This window comes from Nicotiana tomentosiformis, chromosome 9 (genome assembly GCF_000390325.3).
Source record: "Nicotiana tomentosiformis chromosome 9, ASM39032v3, whole genome shotgun sequence".
NCBI classification, from domain to species: domain Eukaryota; kingdom Viridiplantae; phylum Streptophyta; class Magnoliopsida; order Solanales; family Solanaceae; genus Nicotiana; species Nicotiana tomentosiformis.
In genome coordinates this window covers 36,297,243-36,321,598 of record NC_090820.1, presented here as the reverse complement: position 1 = coordinate 36,321,598, position 24,356 = coordinate 36,297,243, and the positions used below count along the sequence as shown (strand labels likewise).

The 24,356-nt window shown below is 39.4% G+C and overlaps 1 protein-coding gene across 1 annotated transcript; it reads right to left on the bottom strand.

The window, feature by feature from the left end:
- Nucleotides 1-14,141: 14,141 nt before the first annotated feature.
- On the bottom strand, nucleotides 14,142-14,582 carry LOC138898601 (uncharacterized). Its single transcript, XM_070184679.1, has one exon. It carries the CDS (start codon nucleotides 14,580-14,582, stop codon nucleotides 14,142-14,144), a length of 441 nt encoding a protein of 146 aa, XP_070040780.1.
- Nucleotides 14,583-24,356: the final 9,774 nt, after the last annotated feature.

The window sequence follows — 24,356 nt, the reverse complement described above, 5'->3', positions numbered from 1 at the left end:
TTGGCGCCCTGTATCACTTAGAGAGAAGGTAACCAAGTGATATAATACCTTGTATGGAAATGGAACCTCACTAAAGATTAGTGTACCTTATGTTGGAAAATACAGCTAGAGATTGGTGTACCCTATACTGAACATGCGACTAGGGAGTGGTGTGCCCTATATCAAAATGGAATCTCTACTAAGTGTGAGCACCTAATTTTTTACTATATTTGAATTTTATCACCTTCTACTATGTAAATATTTTTAGAAATTTAATATATATTTTTTTAGCTTTGTTATATTTTTTTCATATAGGGTAAAAATTAATAATAATTTAAAATATCAATTATCACTATTAGTATTATTTTTATCTTTATTTTAAATTAAATGAATTAAAAAACCGAAAAAATTAAATATTTTTTTAAAATTTTCGGATTTGAATAAAAAAAAATAGGAAAAGTAAAAGTATGGAATTAAAAAGTAAAAATAAAAGTAGGTGAAAATTATTTAATAAACAGTAAAAGAAAGTGAAAAAGTAAAAAAAATAAAAGTAAAAGAATGTGAAAATTTAAAAAATAAAAATTAAATGAAAGTTGGAATTAAAAAATAAAAGTAAAGGTAGCTGAAAATTTTAAAAAAATAAAAGTAAAAAAAGTGAGAATTTAAATATAATAAAAGTAAAAAAGTAAGAAATTTAAAAATAAAATTTAAGGAAAGTGGGGAATTATTTTTTTAAAAAAAACAAGAAAATGGAAAGTGAGAATTCTTTTTAATTTTTTAAAAAAAAATCTGAAAAATTCCGAAAATTTTTCTATAAATATAAGAGAAATGTGAGGAGAAAAAAAGGAGAGAAAGGAAAAAATAGAGTGGAGAGATTTGGAGAGAAATATTTTTGCTTGTTCTACGCTAAGAAAAATTCTATTCGTGTCATTCTTTTTTCGTCTTTTTTTCGAAAAAACCAGCACCTTCACAACCCCAAAGCCACCAGCCCTTGACCACTTTTGAGCCATCATTAACCTTCCTCCTCCTCCCCTCCCCCCCCCCCCCCAAAAAAAAGGCTCCAAAAATAGCCACTAAATCGTCGGTTTTGCAAGGTTGATTGAGGTTGCAAGTTGAGATTTTCCGCTCAGGTCTTTCGCGGTCCAAAGGGTCCAGTTGAGAACTATCCGATCATTGAGTGGTTGTAATTTAAATCCACAATCATCAATACAAAGGTTCACTTCTATTTCTATTTTATTTTCTCATTAATGTTCTAGGTCACGCCGTTTTAATTTAACTTTGAGTATGATATGGTCGAGTTTGCGTCTGAGTGTGCTAAGATTAATTTGTTCTCATGTTGAGTATTTATTAAGATTAATTTATTGTCCTTTTGGTAGTTCATATGGTTAATCTTATTGATGAATATGTATTAATTTGTTACTTTTCTTGTTTATTCAATGAAGTAATGGCTTTCCATTTTAGCATGCTTTAGTTTCATTTTGATCTCCTATCTTATTGACTAAATTGGTTCTGCCCATATCTATCTATTCCTACCATAAATTTAGTCTAGTTTCAAATATTGGTTAGCAATAAAATTATAAGAGATTAGGTTGGGCCATGATTGGTGTAAGACTTTAATTGAACTTTCCTAGCGTATTTATGGGCTAATTGTTGCCCAGGACCAAAAACAAATAAACATTCACAAAGTAGCTAACTTTTCCATAATTAATTTACTTCATTTCCTCCACAACAATATCCATACCTCATTATCTTACAATAATCTCAAAATTAGTAATTGAATAATATTCGAACATCGTAGCTTGCTTTAGGCGCGATTAATAATAAATTATCGTGACTATGGGTACGATTCCCGTGGCATGGTCATGATACGTACAACCAAATTCAAGTGCGTGTTTCACACGACTTGACCATAACTTCAAATAATAATAGAAATAAACATGTTATAAATCGCGGGTGCGTTTCACGTGGCGCGGTTTGCAATGTGTACCAAAACGACAAGTGTACGACATCGTAACTTGTTCAAATAAATTTCATAAATACTAAAAGCGATTAAGCAAATAATTAAAAGTGGTCAAAAGATAAAATGCGCAATAGGTTTAAAACATGTAATAAGTCAGATAATTAGGCCAAGTATTAATTGTTAAGCGACCATGCTAAAACTATGAAACTCGGGAGTGCCTCACACCTTCTCCCGGGTTAACAGAATTCCTTACCCGGTCTTCTATGTTCGCGGACCATAAATAGAGTCAATCTCCTCGATTTGGGATTTTAAAATAAACTGGTGACTTGGGACACCATAATAATTATCCCAAGTAGCGACTCTGATTAAATAAATAATCTCATTTCGAATAATGTCATTTAAATTGGAAAAACTCTCGTATCCCCTATCCCTCGGGAAAAAGGAGGTGTGATAGCTCTGGCGACTCTGCTGGGGAAACGAATCCAGAACTTCTGGTTTAGGGTTCAGAATTCGAGCTTAGATGACTTTTATATTTGGCTTTTGTTTATTATCTGGTTTTTTTACGTGTTTGAGACTAATGTCCTAATTGCCGCTCTTTATCGCTTTGATATTACCGTGAATTGTATATAAACTGTTACGAAGACCCTTCTTCTCTATGAGTCTTCTAAATCTTCTAGGAAGCATGCGCTTCGCGTGGCTTCTTTTCTGTTAGAGTCATACCCTAATTTTAGAATAAGGATCAGACAAGTTGCAAAGCCGGTGAAGCTTCTTTATTCCCGGTATGCTGCCCCCTTCGGCTCGAGTCGTCCGCTTGGGTAAGCCAGGTCTAGAACAATACACCCAGAATTTAAACTTATAATGACATAATCTCATGTCGGATTCCTAGTAGGTACGTTTGTTTGCATCACGTGCATTTGACTTTGGGGACTCAACACAGGGGTTGGGTCCGTCTAATATAGGTGTACCCAAATCAAAAGACCATCCTGATATATTGTTATGTACTACTTGTACATTTATTTGTTTTGGCTTGCATGTTGACCAACTTCTAGAATAGGGAAAAAAAATCAAGAAAAAATAAGAGTGAGGCAAGAGAGAGAAATTTACCCGATTTCTGAAAATTCAGGTATTTGAAAATCCCAAAACTCTGCCGACATTTTGAATTTTTTTTTTCAAAATACGCCAAATATTTTCAAAAAAAAAGGTCATGCTTTTCTGATCGAACTATGCGAGTTTGATTCTTACCGGATGTGAGATACGTAGGCAAAGCTCATCGGTTCCGGCCCCAATTTTTTTAAAAAGAAAATCCAAAAATATTTTCCTTTTTCTTAATTCCCTCTTTAGAATTCTTTTCTTAGAAAATCCAAAAAAAAAAAAAACTAAAACCAAAAATATTTTCTTTCTTTTTAGAAGTCTTTCATTCGAAAAAGAAAATCAAATCAAAATCCAAAAATATGTTTTTTTCCTTCTTTAGAAGTCTTTCTTAGTAAAAAATAAAATAAAAATCGAAATTCAAAAAAAAAAAAAAATCTTTCTTCTTTAGAAGTCTTTCTTTTAAAAAATTCTCAAAAAAAAAAAAAAAAATCCAAAAAAATATATTTTCTTTCTTTCGAAAATTACCAAAAAATAAAAAATAAAGAAAAATATATTTTAAAAAAATCTAAATCCAAAAATATTTTCTTTATTCTTAAAGAAGTTTTCCAACCAAGAGGTTGTGAGTTTGAGTCACCCCAAGAGTAAGCTGGGGAGTTCTTGGAGGGAAGGATGCCGAGGGTCTATTGGAAATAGCCTCTCTACCCCAGGGTAGGGGTAAGGTCTGCGTACACACTACCCTCCACAGACCCCACTAGTGGGATTATACTGGGTTGTTGTTGTTGTTGTTGTTGTTAAAGAAGTTTTCCTTTCAAAAAATTTTCCAAAAAAAAAATCAAAATTCAATAATATTTTCCTTGTTAGAAGATTTCGTGGTCTGTTTTGTATATGAGTAAAAAAAAGAGTTAGTTTATTTACTATTCCTGATCTTCTCTTGAACTATGTAATGATCTGATTCATGCGGCGTTATGATACGTAGGCAATCCCCAGCGGATTCGATCATAGCGATAAACAAATTGAGTGAAAAAATAAACTGAAAAAAAAAAAGAAAAAACAATTTGGGTGAAAAAGAAAGAAAAGAGTGAAAAAAAAATAACAGAGAAAAACAAAGAGCGAAAAACAACAAAAAGAGAAAGAAAAAGAAATCAAGATATGAAAAAGAAATTCAAAAAACAAAAAGAAATTTTTTTTAAAAAAAAGCCTCCCCAGAAGGAATCAGTTCACCCCTCTTGGTGAATCATACTCGATTTTGTTCCAAAAGTTAGTCTGGCTAGGTCTACTATAGCCAGTAGCCCCGAACTGGCGCACCGGGCTAATGTTAGATGTGAATACCACTCTGGAGCAGTGAGATATGATACAGAGGACTGTTGGACTCTTAACAGTCAAGGCAATAGTGCTGAGGGATGAAAAGGCCCCTAATATGATAAACAATCATCTGCCTACTCACACCAATGGGCCAGTAGTCGGAATGATCTTTGAAGATGAGGAATTTTATCTAGCACTGAAGGCCATTGCAGCCATTGCCGAGACAGAATAAAAGCCAAAAGAAAAAAAAAAAAAAGGTCGCCAAGCCTGAAAGTCCCCCATCAGACGGGAATCTCGGTAGCCAGTCTTGATATCCTTTTTGCGTTCGGATTATTTTAGGGTGTAATCCGGATGTTTTACTTTATTGTCTTACTTTCTGATGTAAACCTTTCAATCTTTATAAATTAAAAAAAAATCAAAAAAAATCAAAATATCAAATGAAATTAATATTTCATTGTCTAAGAATGTCTCTTTTCTTAATCTTGTCACTTTTCCTATTCTCTTTTCAGTTATTTTAAAGCAGATTTTAATGACATGACATGCTTGAGGACTTCATGCCCAGATCCTAAAACGCTGTCAGACTTCGAAATAATGAATCAAGAATCAGAATGCATTGAAGATAAGTTTAAGAAAATAAAACAATGACTGGAACAGCTAAAGGAAAATTGACTCCAGATTGGAAAGGTCCATACATTGTAACAAGAGTACTGCCAAAAGAGAGCGTTGTACCTGGGAAAAATCGAACAAAATGTCCCTGAAACAACTGTCAACCGAGGTGCAGTCAAAAGGTACTATGTTTGATCCTCTATATAGCATTAATGTTCTCCGATTGGGATGAAGAAAGCTTTTATTCTCACTATCCAAATACTACCAATCCTTTGCAAACCCTTTGAGTCTGTTCTTTTTCTTTGATTACCCTCTTTGGAACATGAAAGTGTTATTGAAAAAAAAGACAAAAAGAAAATGAAATGAAAAAAAGGAAAATGAAAATTGAAAAAAAAAAGAAAAAAAAGAAAAAAAAGGAAAAACAAAAAAAAATCAAAAACAAAGTTCCTTGAACTATGTTCGACTTGATTTCGAAAGGATACGTAGGCAGCCTCCCTCTGGAGTTCAGTCACACCAAAACAAAAATCCAAATTCCCCCAAAAGTTGAAACAGGGGCAGAAGTTACAATGATTCGGCAATGGGTTCGCCTAAAAGGTTCCAACGTTATAATTCAATCCAAGTGCTTTTTACCCCAAAACCCTGTTCAAGTCCTTCTGATCAATCGGCAAAGAGGTTTGAAATGGGAGGATACAATTACCTGGATCTGATACAATAAAATGAGAGAAATAAAATGAGAGAGTCTTATCGGTGAAAACCCTCACGGGCACCATAAGGTGATGGTAAGCAGAGAAAATGAAAATGAGAGAGTGTTATTAGTGAAAACTCGCAAGAGCACTATAAGGCGATGGTGAGAAGAGAAATGAGAGAGGTCAGCTGGTGAAAACCCGTAAAGGGTGCCACTGATCGAAAAGAGGATCCTCACAACCATAGGCATCGACAGAGTCCTGACAAGGCTTCTCGATTTTGAGGCATAAGTTGTGATGAATTTTTGAGAGTTGGACGGTTTACACGGATCAAGCATCCAGTCAAAGAGGCATGTCATGTTCATTGAAGTCCGCATGCACTCCAGATAAGTCATTTCTTTTCCCCGAAAGGGATACCTCTCGTCTAAATTCATTTGTCCATTCCATTGTTTGCTTTTCTTTGAATCCCTTTCGGTCTAACTCTGTTCCAAAACTAAGACGAAGAAGGGATGGAAAAACTGATTTATAGGGTTCTCACTTGATACAAGCCAATATGCAAAAAAATACACCTAGCCTCGGCAGGGGCACTAAGTCTACTTCGACTGGCCATGGTAGCCGCTACTTCAAAATCAAAAATTGTTGAAAGAGGAAATTCAAAGTCAAATGCTTACAAAGGCAAAATAAAGTTGAAAAGGTTAAGTCCCACGTGACTAACCGTCATGGCAAAGTCTGAAAAAGCCAAAAGTTCTCTGAGGTTATTAATGCAATCAGTATTCAGGAAACAACCAGTTGCAGCTGAAAGGCCGAGATCAAGTGACTGAAATGTTCAAGGCCACAAAGCCAACCACCATTTCAAACTGACAAATTGTTCTTTGTTTGAGAAACAAGAAACATGTTTAATCCAAAGCAACCTAGCAAGAAGCCGGTGCAACCAAAAGAAAATCACGTGGAGATTGAAATAGCTCTGCAACAACAACCACTCAAAAAAAAAGGGAAGTCTTCTCCAAATTATTTCCCGCATTTTACTCATTCTCTAAAAAAAAGAAAAAGAAAGAAAAGAAATAAAGTTCCAAATCATGGTAGTTTAGGGTCTCCAATCCCTAGCTGCGTGTTCCAACATAGGGTCTCCACTCCCTAGTTGATTTTTATCTTTAGATATAGGGTCTCCACTCCCTAGTGGATGATTTTTAGACATATGGTCTCCACTCTCTAGTCTCTTTTCCAACATAGGGTTTTCACTCACTAGTTGATAATTCTTAGACATAGGGTCTCCACTCCCTAGTCGCTTTTCTAACATAGGGTCTCCACTCCCTAGTATATGTTTTTAGACATAGAGCTCCACTCCCTAGTCGCTTTTACAACATAGGGTCACCACTCCCTAGTTGATGATTTTTAGACATAGGGTCTCCACTCCCTTGTCGCTTTTCCAACATAGGGTCCCCACTCTCTAGTTGATGATTTTTAGACATAGGGTCTCCACTCCCTAGTTGCTTTTCCAACATAGGGTCTCCACTCCTTAGTTGATGTTATTTTAGACATAGGATCTCTACTCACTAGTCGCCTTTCCAACATAGGGTCTCCACTCCTTAGTTGATGATTTTTAGACATAGGGTCTCCACTCTCTAGTCGCTTTTCCAACATAGGGTCTCCATTCCCTAATTGATGATTTTTAGACATAGGGTCTTTACTCCCCAGTCTCTTTTCCAACATAGGGTCTCCACTCCCTAGTTGATGATTTTTAGACATAGGGTCTCCACTTCCTAGTCTTTTTTTTCAACACAAGGTCTCCATTCCCTAGTTGATAATTTTTAGATATAGGGTCTCCATTCCCTAGTCGGTTTTCCAACATAGGGTCTCCACTCCCTAGTTGATGTTTTTAGATATAGGGTCTCCACTCCCTAGTCTGTTTTTCCAACATAGGGTCTCCACTCCCTAATTGACGTTTTTAGACATAGGGTCTCCACTCCCTAATTGACGTTTTTAGACATAGGATCTCCACTCCCTAGTCTGCTTTTCCAACATAGGTTCTACACTCCCTAGTTTGCTTTTCCAAAATAGGGTCTCCACTCCCTAGTTGATGATTATTTTAGACATAGGATCTCCACTCTCTAGTCGCTCACGACCCAATTTCCCCTCCGTGTAACGTCGTGATGACACCTAGTCTTTACAACTAGGTAAGCCTAACATTTTGCGAAATAATGAAATAAAAATATAAATTTAATCGACTATTCAAAAATACACAACAAATCCCAAAACCCGGAACATCGTGAATCACAAACTAAAGAAGGAAAGATCTAGTGTCTCAATACATCAGAGTCTAACAAGAAAAAATACAGAAGATAATGGACATGAGAAAGAGTAGAAGGGGACTCCGAGGTCTGCGGACCCGACAGATATACCTTGAAGTCTCCAAAGCTATCCCAGCTCACTGATAGTGCGGCTGATAAGGTGCGCCTGGATCTGCACACGAAAAATATGTGCAGAGAGTAGCATGAGTATACCATAATGGTAACCAGTAAGTGCCAAGCCTAACCTCGGTCGAGTAGTGACCAGGTCAGGTCAAGGACCTACCGGAGTAAATATAATAAATTAAACAGTAAAAGATATAAGTAAAGTTTACGGTAACACGGTTAAAGAAATTCTCGAAAATTTAACAGTTAAGGGAGCCCTCGGCTCAAAATAAGGTAAACACAATGTGGAAACTCCCGGGATACCGTCCCGTAGTTCCGAATGAATATGCAGTACATAAGGATCTCCCGGAATACGTCCGTAGTCCCCAAGTAAATATGCAATGCTGGGGGATCTACCAGAATACGTCCGTAGTCCCAAAATAAGTATGCAAGACAAGGGGATCTCCCAGAATACGTCTGTAGTCCCAATTTAAATATGCAAGACAGGGGGATCTCCCGGAATACGTCCATAGTTCCAATTTAAATATGCAAGACAGGGGGATCTCCCAGAATACATATGTAGTCCCAATTTAAATATGCAATGCAAGATAAAATGACAGGTATGACATCGAGTTATACAGTTTACACTGGACACAGATAAGGAAGGTAGGGACTTAACTAAGCATGGCGCAAAAAATGTCAAATAGGTAGTTAAAATTTGTAAGCATGCTTCTCTAATCTATGCTAAACAATTAAACGTATTAGTGCAATTTAATAAGGGAAAAACAGTTTATGATTTAGAAAGGAAAAATGGGATTTTTGCAATAATAGCCTGTGTACGTACTCATCACCTTACGCACACGGCGCCCACACATCAATTAATATCAAACATCCTAAGGGGAAAGTCCCCAACACAAGGTTAGGCAAGCCACTTACCTCGACCGCTCAAATCAACTTGATATCACGTTCTTGCCACGAGTATCCGACTGCAAATTTCCCGAATCTATTCAAATTAATTGCATAATGTAAATATAACTACAAGTAACTAATTTAACTAATTAATTCGAAGCTAAAGCGCGAAATTAGGAAAAATGCCCAAAAGGTCTTCCCGGGCCCACGTCTCGGAATCGGGTAAAAATTACAAATTATGAAAACTCATTCACTCACGAGTTTACTCGAACAAAAATCATCTAAATCCGACGTCAAATTCCTATTCAAATCTTAGATTTTCATTTGGGGAATCTTTTCCCTTTTCAAACTTCTACCCTCAAATTCCTTAATTAGACGAGGAAAACAACAATAGGTTAATGTATTATGATCAAAATAGAGTTAGAATTAGTTACCCAATAGTTATCCTTCAAAATCCCTCGAGAAATTGTCTCCCACCGAGCTCTAAATTGAATTTTGTGTTATGAAATTTCAAGCCCTTGAAATTTCCTTTTCTGCCCAGCGATCCTCGCACCTGCGGATACCGCACGTGCGGTCCAAATGGCGCATCTGTGCATCTCATTAAAGCAGCCAGGCTCCGCACCTGCGGGCTCTGAGGTGCAGTCAAACTTGTGCACCTGCGCTCCATTACTAGCCCCACCAGTTTCGCATCTATGCACTCCCTCCGCACTTTCGGCTCTCGCACCTGCGGCCTCCCTTTCGCAGGTGCGAAACACCAGAACCAGCAAAGGCACCAGATTTTCCTAAGTCCAATTTCATTCTGTTAAGCATCCGAAACATACCCAAGGCCAACGGGACCTCAACCAAGCCTACCAACCAATCATATAACACTATATGAACTTAGTCGAGCCTTCAAACCATATCGAACAACACCAAAATCATGAATTAAGCACAGATTCAAGCCTAAGAATTTAGAATTTTCCAAATTCTACAAACGACGTCGAACTACATCAAATCTAGTCCGAATGACCTCAAATTTTACACACAAGTCACAAATGACACTACGAACCTACAGCCACTTTCGGAATTCCATTTCGAGCTCGATATCAAAATTTCCACTATCGGCCGAAATTGCCGAAAAACTAACTTCCGCCAATTCAAGCCTAAATCTACTACAGACCTCCAAAACACATTCCGAACGCGCTCCTAAGCTCAAAATCACTCATCGGAGTTGACGGAATTCCATTTCGGATCCGTCTTCACACAGTTCTGACTACGATCTAATCTCTAAGGCTTAAACTCACAACTAGGGACTAAGTGTCCCAAAACTCCCCGAATTCCATAACCAATCACTCCGGCAAATCCAAAAAGCATAAAAAAATATGGGGAAAGCAGATATTAGGGGATTGGGGCTCTAATTCTCAAAACAACCGGCCGGGTCGTTACATCCTCCCCCTCTTAAAACAATCATTTGTCCTCGAACGAGCATAAAGACATACCTGAAACTCGTCTTCGTACTATGCGCATATCCTGCTCGGTCTCCCAAGTCGCCTCCTCGACCAACTGACCCCTCCACCGGACCTTTGCTGAAGCAATATTCGTTAACTTGAGCTTACTGACCTGCCTGTCCAGAATGGCTACTGGCTCCTCAACATAAGATAGATCCTTATCCAACTGGACTGAGCTGAATTCCAATACATGAGTCAGATTACTGTGATACTTCTGGAGCATAGACACGTGGAATACCGGGTGAACTCCTACTAGGCTGGGAGGCAAGGCAAGCTCATAAGCAACCTCCCCAACTCGCCGCAATATCACAAAAGTACCAGTGAACCTCGAGCTCAGCTTGCCCTTCTTCCGGAATCTCATGACGCCCTTCATAGGCGATACACGAAGGAAGACCCTCTCACCAACCATAAATGCTAAATCACGAACCTTCCGATCTGCATAACTCTTCTGCCTCGACTGGGCTGTGAGAAATCTCTCCTGAATCACCTTCACCTTATCCAGGGCATCCTGGACCAAATCCGTACCCAACAATCGGGCCTCACCCGGCTCAAACCATCCCACTGGGGACCGGCACTGCCTACTATACAAAGCCTCATACGGTGCCATCTGGATGCTGGACTGGTAACTGTTGTTGTAAGCAAACTCTGCAAGTGGTAAGTATTGGTCCCATGACCCTCCGAACTCTATCATACATGCACGGAGCATATCCTCAAGAATCTAAATCGTGCGCTCAGACTGCCCGTCCATCTAAGGGTGAAAGGTTGTGCTCAGCTCCACACTAGTACCTAACTCCTGTTGTACGGCTCTCCAAAACCGTGATGTGAACTGTGTACCTCTGTCTGAAATGATGTATACTGGAATACCATGAAGGCGGACAGTCTCCCTGATATAAATCTCAGCCAACCTCTCAGAAGAATAAGTGGTCAACACTAGAATAAAATGAGCTAACTTGGTCAGCCGATCCATGATCACCCAAATAGCATTGAACTTTCTCAAAGTCCGTGGAAGTCCAACTACAAAGTCCATGGTGATCCGCTCCCACTTCCACTCTGGGATCTCTAACCTCTGAAGTAATCCACCCGGCCTCTGGTGCTCATATTTGACCTGCTGACAGTTGAGACACTTGGCCACAAACCCAACTATATCCTTCTTCATCCTCCTCCATCAGTAGTGCTGTCTCAAATTCTGGTACATCTTCGTGGCACCGGGATGAATGGAGTACTGCGAGCTGTGGGCCTCCTCGAGAATCAACTCCCGAAGCCTATCTACATTGGGCACACAAATCTGGCCCTGCATCCTCATCACACCGTCATCACCGATAGTCACATCTCTGGCATCACCTCGCCGAACCCTGTCCTGAAGAACTAGAATATGAGGATCATCATACTGGCGCTCCCTGATACGGTCATAAAGAGAAGACCGAGCAACCACACAAGCTAATACCCGGCTAGGCTCTGAAATATCCAATCTCACGAACTGGCTGGCTAAGGCCTTAACATCCAAGGCTAAGGGCCTCTCAGCTGCCGGAAGATATGCCAAACTCCCAAAACTCTCTGCTTGGCGACTCAAGGCATCGGCCACTATATTGGCCTTCCCCGGGTGGTATAATATAGTGATATCATAGTCTTTAAGTAGCTCCAACCAACTCCGCTGACGTAAATTAAGGTCCTTCTGCCTGAGAAAGTACTGCAAACTCCGGTGATCAGTGTAGATCTCACAAGGAACACCGTACAAATAATGACGCCAGATCTTCAGGGCGTGAACAATAGCTGCTAACTCGAGATCATGGATCGGATAATTATTCTCATGCATCTTCAACTATCTAGATGCATAGGCAATCACCCTACCATCCTGCATCAATACCGCTCCAAGGCCAATCCTCGAGGCATCACAATAGACAGTGTAGGGCCCCAAACTTGTAGGCAATACTAATACTGGGATTGTAGTCAAAGCTGTCTTGAGCTTCTTAAAGCTCTCCTCACACTCCTTGGTCCACCTGAACGGAGCACCCTTCTGGGTCAGCCTGATCATAGGTGCTGCAATGGATGAAAATCCCTCCATAAAGCGACGATAATACCCCGCCAAACTAAGGAAACTGCAGATCTTCACTCTGCACTTCCTCTACCTTCTTCGGATCTACCTTGATCCCATCACAAGACACTATATGGCCCAAGAATGCCACTGAATCAAGCCAGAATTCACACTTAGAAAATTTTGCATCAACCTCTTCTCCCTCAAAGTCTGAAGCACGGTCCTCAGGTGCTGCTCATGATCTTCCCGAGACCAGGAATATACTAGGATGTCGTCAATAAACACAATGACGAAGGAATCAAGATAAGGCCGGAACACACTGTGCATCAAATTCATAAAGGCTGTTGGGGCATTGGTCAGCCTAAATGACATGACAAGAAACTCATAGTGACCATATCTAGTCCTGAAAGTAGTCTTCGGGATGTCCGGCTCCCGAATCTTCAACTGATGATAGCCAGAACGCAAGTCAATCTTGGAAAACACCCTGACACCCTGTAACTGATCAAATAAATCATCGATGCGAGGCAAAGGATACCTGTTATTCACTGTAACCTTGTTCAACTGCCGGTAATCAATATACATACACATAGAACCATCATTCTTCTTCACAAATAAGACCGAAACACCCCAAGTTGATACACTGGGCCTGATGAAACCCTTATCAAGCAACTCCTGCAACTACTCCTTCAACTCCTTCAAATAAGGAGGAGACATACGATAAGGAGGAATAGATAGGGGCTGAGTGCCCGACAACAAATCAATGCCGAAATCAATATCTCTATCGGGCGGCATACCCGGAATATCAGCTGGAAACACATCAGGGAAGTCCCTCACTACTGGGACTGACTCAACTGTATGGGTATCAATACTGACATCTCTCACATAGGCCAAATATGCATCACACCCCTTCTCAACCATTCGCTGAGCCTTAAGAAATGAAATGACCCTGCGGGAAGGATACTCTAAGGTACCTCTCCACTCTAATCTCGGCAAGCCTGGCATAGCCAGTGTCACGGTCTTAGAGTGCCAATCAAGAATAGCATAATGGGGCGACAACCAGTCCATGACCAAGATAACATCAAAATCTACCATACTGAGTAATAACAAATCAGCTCTGGTCTCAAAATCACTAAAAGTAATCAAACACAACCGATATACGCAGTCTACAATGAGAGAGTCTCCCACGGGAGTAGATACATAAACAGGGAAACTCAAAGAATCCCGAGATAACCCTAAATGTGGAGCAAAATAAGAAGACACATATGAATACGTAGAGCCTGGGTCAAATAATACTAACGCATCCCTATGACAGACAGGGGCGATACCTGTGTTGAATGAATCTGAAGCAACAACCTTTGAACAGGCTGGAAGGGCATAGTACCTGGCCTGGCCTCCCCCTCTGGGGTGACCTCTACCTCTCTGACCTCCGCCTCGCGCTGTCTGAGAAGGTGGAGTGGCAGTTGGGGCTGGAAGAATGGCCGGAGGACCCGGTGGAGCACGTGGAGGCTGATAAGTCTGTGAAGGTGCACCTCTCCTGGCTCTGGGGAAATCTCTAACCATGTGACGAGTGTCACCATACTCAAAACAACCCCTCGGAGGACGCGGCAGCTGAGACTGACTCGGACCTAGCCTGCTGGACTGGCCGGCAATAGCACATCGAGTAGGAGGCATACTAGATACTGGCGGTGCATAATAGGGCTCCTAAGGTCTAGGAGGAGTTGGAACACCGCTGGCTGCAGGAAGAGCTGAATGAACATGGCGACTCACAAAACCCCTACCATAGCGTGTTGCTGGTGCACGAGCTCCTGAATAATGACCAGTCTCTCGAGACCTCTTGGCCTCTCTCTCCTCTTTGTCCCGTGCAAACATTCCCTCTACCGTCTCGACAATACTCACTGCCTGCTGATAAGTGATATCCATCTCTATCTCTCTGGCCATACTGGTCCGAATACTGGGGTGGAGTCCCTCAATGAAGCGGTGAACCCTCTCTCTGACTGTGGCAACCAGAGCCGGTGCATGGCAAGCTAACTCACTAAAATGGACTACATACTCCGACACCGTCATAGCACCTTGATGCAGCTGCTCAAACTCTGCACGCCAAGCATCCCTGAGGCTTTGAGGAACATACTCATGCAAGAACATCTCTGAAAACTGAGTCCCAGTGAGTGAGGATTCCTCATCGGGACTACTCAGCTCATAGGTACGCCACCACTAATATGCCGCTCCCCTCAGCTGGAAAGCGGTGAAAGAAACCTCACTCGTCTCCACAATGCCCATAGTACGGAGAATACGATGACACTCATCAAGAAAACCCAGAGCATCATCGGAAGCTAGTCCGCTGAAAGTAGGTGGGTGGTACTTCTTATACCTCTCAAGTCTGAGTTGCTCTGCCTCAGAAGCAGCTACCCTGGTCTCATGCTGAACCAGAGCCACTAGGGGCATAGGAATATACTTTGGGGCCTGATCAACCTGGACCCTCTGCTCAGGAGTGCGGGCTGCGGGAGTCTGTGCCCCTCCCATGGCCTGAGATGTAGCGGGAGCTATCGGAAATAGTCAAGCTTGAGCCAGAGTGATGAACATGCTCATGAACTGAGCTAAAGTCTCCTGGAGGGTTAGAGTAGCAATAAGGATCTCCGGTGCTGGCCCTCCACTTGGAGCTGCTGGGGCTCCTCTGACGCAGCTCTCACAGGTGCTCGGGCTGCACCGCGTGGTCGTCCTCTACTCTGACCCCGACCTCTGGCGGCTCTGGCAGGGGGCTCGGATGCCTGATCGTCGGTCCTCCCGGTACGGGTCCTCACCATCTCTGAGAAAGAATAGAAGTTTTAGAATTTTGATGTCAATAACTCGCACGACAAGGAAATCAAAGGAATTTGATTGTTCTTAACAGTTACATAACCTCCCGAAGATAAGTACGGACGTCTCCGCACTGATCCGCGAGACTCTACTAAACCAGTTTGTGACTCACAACACCTATGAACCTAGAGCTCTGATACCAACTTGTCACGACCCAATTTCCCCTCCGTGTGACGTCGTGACGGCACCTAGTGTCTACAACTAGGTAAGCCTAACATTTTGCGGAATAATGAAATAAAAATATATATTTAATCGACTATTCAAAAATACACAACAAATTCCAAAACTCGGAACATCGTGAATCACAAACTACAGAAGGAAAGATCTAGTGTCTCTATACATCAAAGCCTATCAAAGAAAAATACCAAACATAATGGACATGAGAAAGAGTAGAAGGGGACTCCGAGGTCTGCGGACGCGGCAGATATACCTTGAAGTCTCCAAACCTGTCCCGGCTCACTGATAGTGCGGCTGATAAGGTGCATCTGGATCTGCACACGAAAAACATATGAAGAGAGTAGCATGAGTACACCACAATGGTACCCAGTAAGTGCCAAGCCTAAACTCGGTCGAGTAGTGACGAGGTCAGGTCAAGGCCCTACCAGAGTAAATATAATAAATTAAATAGTAAAAGATATAAGTAAAGTTTACGGTAACACAGTTAAAGAAATTCTCAAAAATTTAATAGTTAAGGAGCCCTCGGCTCAGAACAAGGTAAACACAATGTGGAAACTCCCGGGATACCGTCCCATATTTTCGAATGAATATGCAGTACAGGGGGATCTCACAGAATACGTCCGTAATCCCAAAGTAAATATGTAATGCTGGGGGATCTCTAGGAATACGTCCGTAGTCCCAAAATAAATATGCAAGACAGAGGGATCTCCCGGAATACGTCCGTAGTCCCAATTTAAATATGCAAGACAGGGGGATCTCCCGAAATACGTCCGCAGTCCCAATTTAAATATGTAAGACAGGGGGATCTCCTGGAATACGTCCGTAGTCCCAATTTAAATATGCAACGCAAGATGAAATGACAGGTATGTCATCGAGTTAAATATTTTACACTGGACACAGATAAGGAAGGTAGGGACTTAACTAAGCATGGCGCACAAAATGTCAAATAGGCAGTTAAAACACGTAAGCATGCTTCTCTAATCTATGCCAAACAATTAAACGTATTAGTGTAATTTAATAAGGAAAAAACAGTTTATGATTTAGAAAGAAAAAATGGGATTTTTGCAATAATAGCCCGTGTACGTACTCGTCACCTCACGTACACGGTGCCCACACATCAATTAATATCAAACATCCTAAGGGGAAAGTCCCCAACACAAGGCTAGGCAAGCCACTTACCTCGACCGCTCAAATCAACTTGATATCACGTTCTTGCCACGAGTATCCGACTCTAAATGGTCTGAATCTATTCAAATTAATTGCATAATGTAAATATAACTACAAGTAACTAATTTAACTAATTAATTTGAAGATAAAGCGTGAAATTAGGAAAAACGCCCAAAAGGTATTCCCGGGCCCACATCTCAGAATCGGGTAAAATTAACAAATTATGAAAACTCATTCACTCACGAGTTCACTCGAACAAAAATCATTTAAATCCGACGTCAAATTCCTATTCAAATCTTAGATTTTCATTTGGGGAATCTTTTCCCTTTTCAAACTTCTACCCTCAAATTCCTTAATTAGACGAGAAAAACAACAATAGGTTAATGTATTATGATCAAAATAGAGTTAGAATTAGTTACCCAATAGTTCTCCTTCAAAATCCCTCGAGAAATCATCTCCCACCGAGATCTAAATCGCATTTTGTGTTATGAAATTTCAAGCCCTTGAAATTCCTTTTTCTGCCCAGCGATCCTCGCACCTGTGGCCATTTCTCGCACCTGCAGATACCGCACTTGCGGTCCAAACGGCGCATCTGCGCATCTCATTAAAGCAGCCAGGCTCCGCACCCGCGCCCATGCTTCGCACATGCGGGCTCGCAGGTGCGGTCAAACTTGCGCACCTACTCTCCATCACCAACCCCACCATTTCTGCATCTGCGCACTCCCTCCGCACCTACGGCTCTCGCACCTACGGCCCCCCTTCCGCAGGTGTGAAACACCAGAACCAACAAAGGCACCAGATTTTCCTAAGTCCAATTTCATTCCGTTAAGCATCCGAAACACACACGAGGCCCCCGGGACCTCAACCAAACCTACCAACTAATCCTATAACACCATATGAACTTAGTCGAGCCTTCAAACCACATCGAACAACACGAAAATCATGAATTAAGCACGAATTCAACCCTAAGAATTTAGAATTTTCCAAATTCTACAAACGATGTCGAACCACATCAAATCTAGTCCGAATGACCTCAAATTTTACACACAGGTCACAAATGACACTACGAACCTACAGCCACTTTCGGAATTCCTTTCCGAGCTCAATATTAAAATTTCCACTATCGGCCGAAATCGCCGAAAAACTAACTTCCGCCAATTCAAGCCTAAATCTTATACAGAGCTCCAAAACACATTCCGGATCCGATCCTAAGCTCAAAATCACTCAACGGAGCTAATGGAGTCAACAAAATTCCATTCTGTATTCGTCTTCACACAGTTCCGACTACGGTCCAATCTCTAAGGCTTAAACTCACAACTAGGGACTAAGTGTCCCAAAACTCCCCGAATTCCATAACCAATCACTCCGGCAAAATCCCAAAAGTAGAAACAAATGTGGGAAAAGCAGATATTAGGTGATCGGGACTCTAATTCTCAAAACGACCGGCCGGGTCGTTACATCGCTTTTTCAACATATGGTCTCCAATCCCTAGTTGATGTTTTTAGAGATAAGGTCTCCACTCCATAGTCTGCTTTTCCAATATAAGGTCTCCACTCCCTGGTTGATGATATTTTAGACATAGTTTCTCCAATCCCTAGTCTCTTTTCCAACATAGGGTCTTCACTCCCTAGTTGATTTTATTTTAGACATAGGGTCTCCACTCCCTAGTCGTCTTTCCCAACATAGGGTCTCCACTCCCTAGTCGCCCTTTTCAACATAGGATTTCCACTCCCTAGTTGATTTTATTTTTAGACATGGGGTCTCCACTCCCTAGTCTCTTTTCCAACATAGGGTCTCCACTCCCTAGTTGATTTTATTTTAGACATAGGGTCTCCACTCCCTAGTTGTCTTTTCCAACATAGGGTCTCCACTCCTTAGTTGATTTTATTTTAGACATGGGGTCTCCACTCCCTAGTCGCCCTTTTCAACATAGGGTATCCACTCCCTAGTTGATTCTATTTTAGTCTTAGGGTCTCTACTCCCTAGTCTCTTTTCTAACATAGGGTCTCCACTCCCTAGTTGATTTTATTTTTAGACATAGGGTCTCCACTACCTAGTCGCCTTTTCAAACATAGGGTCTCCACTCCCTAGTTGATTTTATTTTAGACATAGGGTCTCCACTTCCTAGTTTCTTTTCCAACATAGGGTTTCCACTCCCTAGTTGATTTTATTTTAGACATAGGGTCTCCACTCCCTAGTCTCTTTTCCAATATAGGGTCTCCACTCCCTAGTTGATTTTATTTTAGACATAGGGTCTCCACTCCCCAGTCTTCTTTCCAACATAGGGTATTCACTCCCTAGTTGATTTGATCTTAAATGCAGGATACATCACTCCCTGATATCTTTGCCAATATAGGGTATCTCATTCCTTGGCCACATTTTCCCAACATAAGGTATACCAATCTTTAGTTGAGACATCTTTTTGACAATAAAGGAACACCATCCAAAAAAACATCAGCATGATCTTTTCGGGGTACACCACCCCCGACCTTTTATTGCTTTCAATAAAGAAGTTTAGAATTTTGTTACAATAACTAACGAAATTTTTCTAGTGCAAACTGGGGCAGAAAAATTTCGTTCTTTTGTTTGTTTTGGCATTTGAGTAGGTTTTACCTCGAGGCACTGTGTTCGAGATGACCAAAAGAAGAAGTTTCAATTCAAAATAAAAGAAAAGAAAAAAATAAGTGAATCCAAAATGCAAAAGTTGAAAAGATGTGGAATTCTCAATACATAACTGAAGCCACGAGCATTGGAGTCCCGTTTTGATTAGAAAAAGCTATAGAACAATGAACTAGCACCTACAACTAACGAGCATCAAGGTTTAAATCAGAGTCTGCATGAAGAACCAGTCAAGACTCAAGATCAAGTTTCAGATGACTCATAGATATGAATCTTGTAACTCATAACTGATAGACTTGTTTAGTTTCTTTTTTATTTTGATATAATAGCAGGACCGCGGACCAGAGCCTCGACGGAGCCTCACTCGACTCCTCAACTCATCATTCTACCATTCTCCTTGAACTACATGCGACCAGATTCCCCTATAACCCGAGATATGTAGGTTGTCTAAAATCAGGACTCGGTTGCACCCTATCTTTTATTTCTTTTCCTTTTGAATAACGGTTTGGTCAAAAATTAGTCACATGGCTCACCTAGTCTTTGCGTGAAAACTCTTCATGTTTCCAAGCAAAGAGGGACAGCTGTGAGCACCTAATTTTTTACTATATTTGAATTTTATCACCTTCTACTATGTAAATATTTTCAGAAATTTAATATATATTTTTTAGCTTTGTTATATTGTTTTCCATATAGGTTAAAAATTAATAATAATTTAAAAGGTCAATTATTACTATCAGTATTATTTTTATTTTTATTTTTATCTTTATTTTAAAATAAATGGATTAAAAAACCGAAAAAAATGAAATATTTTTTTAAAATTTTCGGATTTGAATAAAAAAATAGAAAAAGTAGAAGTATGGAATTAAAAAGTAAAAGTAAAAGTAGATAAAAATTATTTAATAAAAAGTAAAAGAAAGTGGTAAATTTAAAAAATAAAAGTAAAAGTAGTTGAAAATTTAAAAAATAAAAATTAAAAGAAAGTTGGAATTAAAAAATAAAAGTAAAAGTAGCTGAAAATTTTTAAAAAAATGTAAAAGAGAGTGGAAATTAAAAAAAGAAAAAGTAAAAAAATTGAAAATTTAAATATAATAAAAGTATAAAAGTGAAAAATTAAAAAATAAAAGTACAGGAAAGTGGAAAATTATTTTTTGTTTTAAAAAGAAGAAAAAAGGGAAGTGGAAATGTTTTTTAAATAAAAAATAAAAAAATAACCAAAAATTCCGAAAATATTTCTATAAATAGAAGAGAAATGTGAGGAGAAGAAAAAAGGAGAGAAAGGAAAAAAGAGAGGGGAGGGATTTGGAGAGAAATGTTTTTGCTTGTTCTACGCTAAAAAAAATTCTATTCGTGTCATTCTTTTTTCGTCTTTCTTTCGAAAAAACCAGCACCTTCACAACCCCAAAGCCACCATCCCTTGACCGCTTTTGAGCCATAATTACCCCCCCCCCCCCCCCCAAAAAAAAGCTCCAAAAATAGCCACTAAATCGTCGGTTTTGCAAGTTCGATTGAGGTTGCAAGTTGAAATTTTTCGCTCGGATTTTCCGTGGTCCAAAGGATCCAGTTGAGAGCTATCCGATCATTGAGTGGTTGTAATTTAAATCCACAATCATCAATACAAAGGTTCACTTCTCTTTCTATTTTGTTTTCTCATTAATGTTCTAGTTTTAATTTAACTTTGAGTATGATATGGTCGAGTTTGCATCTGAGTGTGCTAAGATTAATTTATTCTCATGTTGATTATTTGTTAAAATTTATTTATTGTCCTTTTGGTAGTTCATATGGTTAATCTTATTGATGAATATGTATTAATTTGTTACTTTTCTTGTTTATTCAATGAAGTAATGGCTTTCCATTTTAGCATGCTTTAGTTTCATTTTGATCTCCTATCTTAGTGACTAAATTGGTTATGCCCGTATCTATCTATTCCTACCATAAATTTAGTCTAGTTTCAAATATTGGTTAGCAATAAAATTATAAGAGATTAGGTTAGGCCATGATTGGTGTAAGACTTTAATTGGACTTTCCTAGCGTATTTATGGGCTAATTGTTGCCCAGGACCAAAAACAAATAAACATTCACAAGCTAGCCAACTTTTTCATAATTAATTTACTTTATTTCCTCCACAACAATATCCATACCTCATTACCTTACAATAATCTCAAAATTAGTAATTGAATAATATTCGAACATCGTAACTTGCTTTAGGCGCGATTAATAATAAATCATCGTGACTATGGGTACAGTTCCCGTGGCATAGTCATGATACGTAAACCCCAATTCAAGTGCGCATTTTACGCGACTTGACCATAATTTTAAATAATAATAGAAATAAACATGTTGTAAATCGCGGGTGTGTTTCACATGGCACAGTTTGCAATGTGTACCAAAACAATAGGTGTACGACATCGTAGCTTGTTCAAATAAATTTCATAAATACTAAAAGCGGTTAAGCAAATAATTAAAAGTGGTCAAAAGGTAAAATGCACAATAGGTTTAAAACATGTAATAAGTCAGATAATTAGGTCAAATATTAATTGTTAAGTAACCGTGCTAAAACCACGAAACTCGGAAGTACCTCACACCTTCTCCCGAGTTAACAGAATTCCTTACCTGGTCTTCTGTGTTCGCGGACCATAAATCGAGTCAATCTCCTCGATTTGAGATTTTAAAATAAATCGGTGACTTGGGACACCATAATAATTATCCCAAGTAGCGACTCTGATAAAATAAATAATTCCATTTCGAATAATATCACTTAAATTGGAAAATTCCCCTATCCCTCGGGAAAAGGATGTGTGACACTAAGAACTAGTGTACCTTATGCTGGAAAATGAAGTTAGCTGATGATGTAATTATAGGCATGCCTAGAAAGAAAAAGAAGAGACTTTGAAGAACTTACCTTTGGTGACGTTAGTACTTTGAGAACTTCATTTCTACGCTACTTTGTTTCCTGATTCAAACAAAGAAAAATTTGTGAGTTCAATAGTGGTGGTCGGTTTGTGGCCTTGGTGTCCTGAGTAGTTTGAATTTGCGGCTACCTTGCTGGAGAAGAACTGATTATTTCAGCGTGCTTCCTAGTAACTCGGATACTTTGTATTGCTTTCTAGAATCCTTGGCTTTCCATCATCTCCCCCGACTATTTCGTTCCCGGATGTCTAAGGTGTTTGTTGAACCTTGTCTGCAAAAACAAGTCTTTGCTTTGGCGGGTTTTTTTTCTTTAAACATCAAATTTGATTATCTTGCACCCGATATCAGTTTGTGACTGTGGTGCTATCAGCTTTGCCCATGAAGCAAGTCTTGCTTAGTGACCTTTTCGATTTCTCCGAAACACTTTGTTCGGCTTATTAGAGAAAATCACAATTGGATTTGTGCCTTTGTCAATGCCGCGTATGCCCCACATCCTTTGTTTTGCACTTCTGGTAAACAATGACCAATTTTGTGGCCCTTTGTTTGTTGGCTTCTAAACAAATAGACCATCAAACTTTTCTCTTTGGAACTTCCGTTTGCATGAATTCTCAGATCTTGTTTAAATTCAACAACTTATTGTGCATATTGCTTCCTGGGTATGTCCTCTTTGATGTGTTAGGATAGAACTCGCTTTGTATAGTTAGAAAGTTGGTAACAAATTTTGAAATCATTTCTCTTTTATTTTAACAAAGACTGACTCAAAATAATAATGCAAATGGATAAAATGACGCGATGTAAAAGTGAGAAGGAATAGTATTTAACTGAAATGTCACTTTACGGGGAGAGAAAGAAATAATGGGCTCCTTTGAATATGGTAGCCAAACTTTAATGATCATGACATGCATTTTGGACCGAGCGGCAAAATCTATCCAGCAAATCTACCCTTTCTATTTGTTGTTCCCTTTCGTCTTTGAAGTTGGCCTCTTTGTGCCAATCATTTGCATCAAATCATAGCTCACCTTCGACCAACAGTGCCCCGAAAGGTTTTCACCAACCGACCTCTCTGATTTATTCATCTTTACTTACCATCGCCTTACAGTGCCCATGAGGGTTTTTACCAATAAGACTCTCTCATTTTCATTCTTCTTCTTCTTCTTCTTCTTCTTCTTCTTCTTCTTCTTCTTCTTCTTCTTCTTCTTCTTTTTTTTTTTTTTGCGAGCAACTTGACATTGTTCTATGTCGTGTGACAACTGTTGCTTATTGTGTGCTTCCCTTGGAATTCTTAAATACTAATTGAGAGGTCTTTATTTGGAAGGCTTTTGGATAGGGTTAGAAAGAAAGGATCGCAATAAGGCTCAAAATGGACTCAAGATGATACGGCTGTATACTTTTACAACTCTTGGAATTGACTCTTCATAAAAATATTTAAAAAAAAGACTTCAGTCCCAGTTCCAGATACTGGGGATTTTTATTTTTGATTTGGTTAGACTGAACCCTAGTGTAGAGCTGCCTACGTATCCTTTAAAGGAATCAAGTCAAACGTAGTTCAAACTAACACTAAAGAATTTTTTATTGTTTTTCTTTTCATTTTTTTTCTCTTTTCCTTTTCTTCTCTTTTTTTTTATATAAAAAATTGTCTTAGCTCCTATTTTTTTGGTGGCATAGATATTTGATTTTTATTTTTTTTATTTTTTATACTTGATTCCAAAAGAGGGGGGTCAACGAAAAATAAAATAGGCTAAAAAGGGGGTGACGAAGGATATAAAGTGTTTGGATAACAGAAAAAGGGCTTCCTAGCCTTAAGAATGCCAAATGTTCTATCTCTTCTCAGGTTCGGCATTGATGGACATGACTGTCTTCTTGGTTCTATCAGTTGTATAGCTCCATCGTCAATATCGTGTTTGCAACATATGACCTTTGACAATTTGGAGCCACCTTTTCTTGGTCTTTGTCTTTATGTGAAATGATGCACTTCAGTACCATCTAATCCATTTTAAATTCCCTGGAATGCACATTCTCTAAAGATTTGGGTCATCATCCCTGATATGATTAGATTATGGCAGGTCGTGGCAAAAAAATCTTTTTCATTGATTAGTCCAACAAAAATTCAATCCATTCAAATATCCTTAAGCCGGATTTTCATGGTAGATTGAGATGAACATCTTTAACCTCTACGGCTATAACTATTTTGGC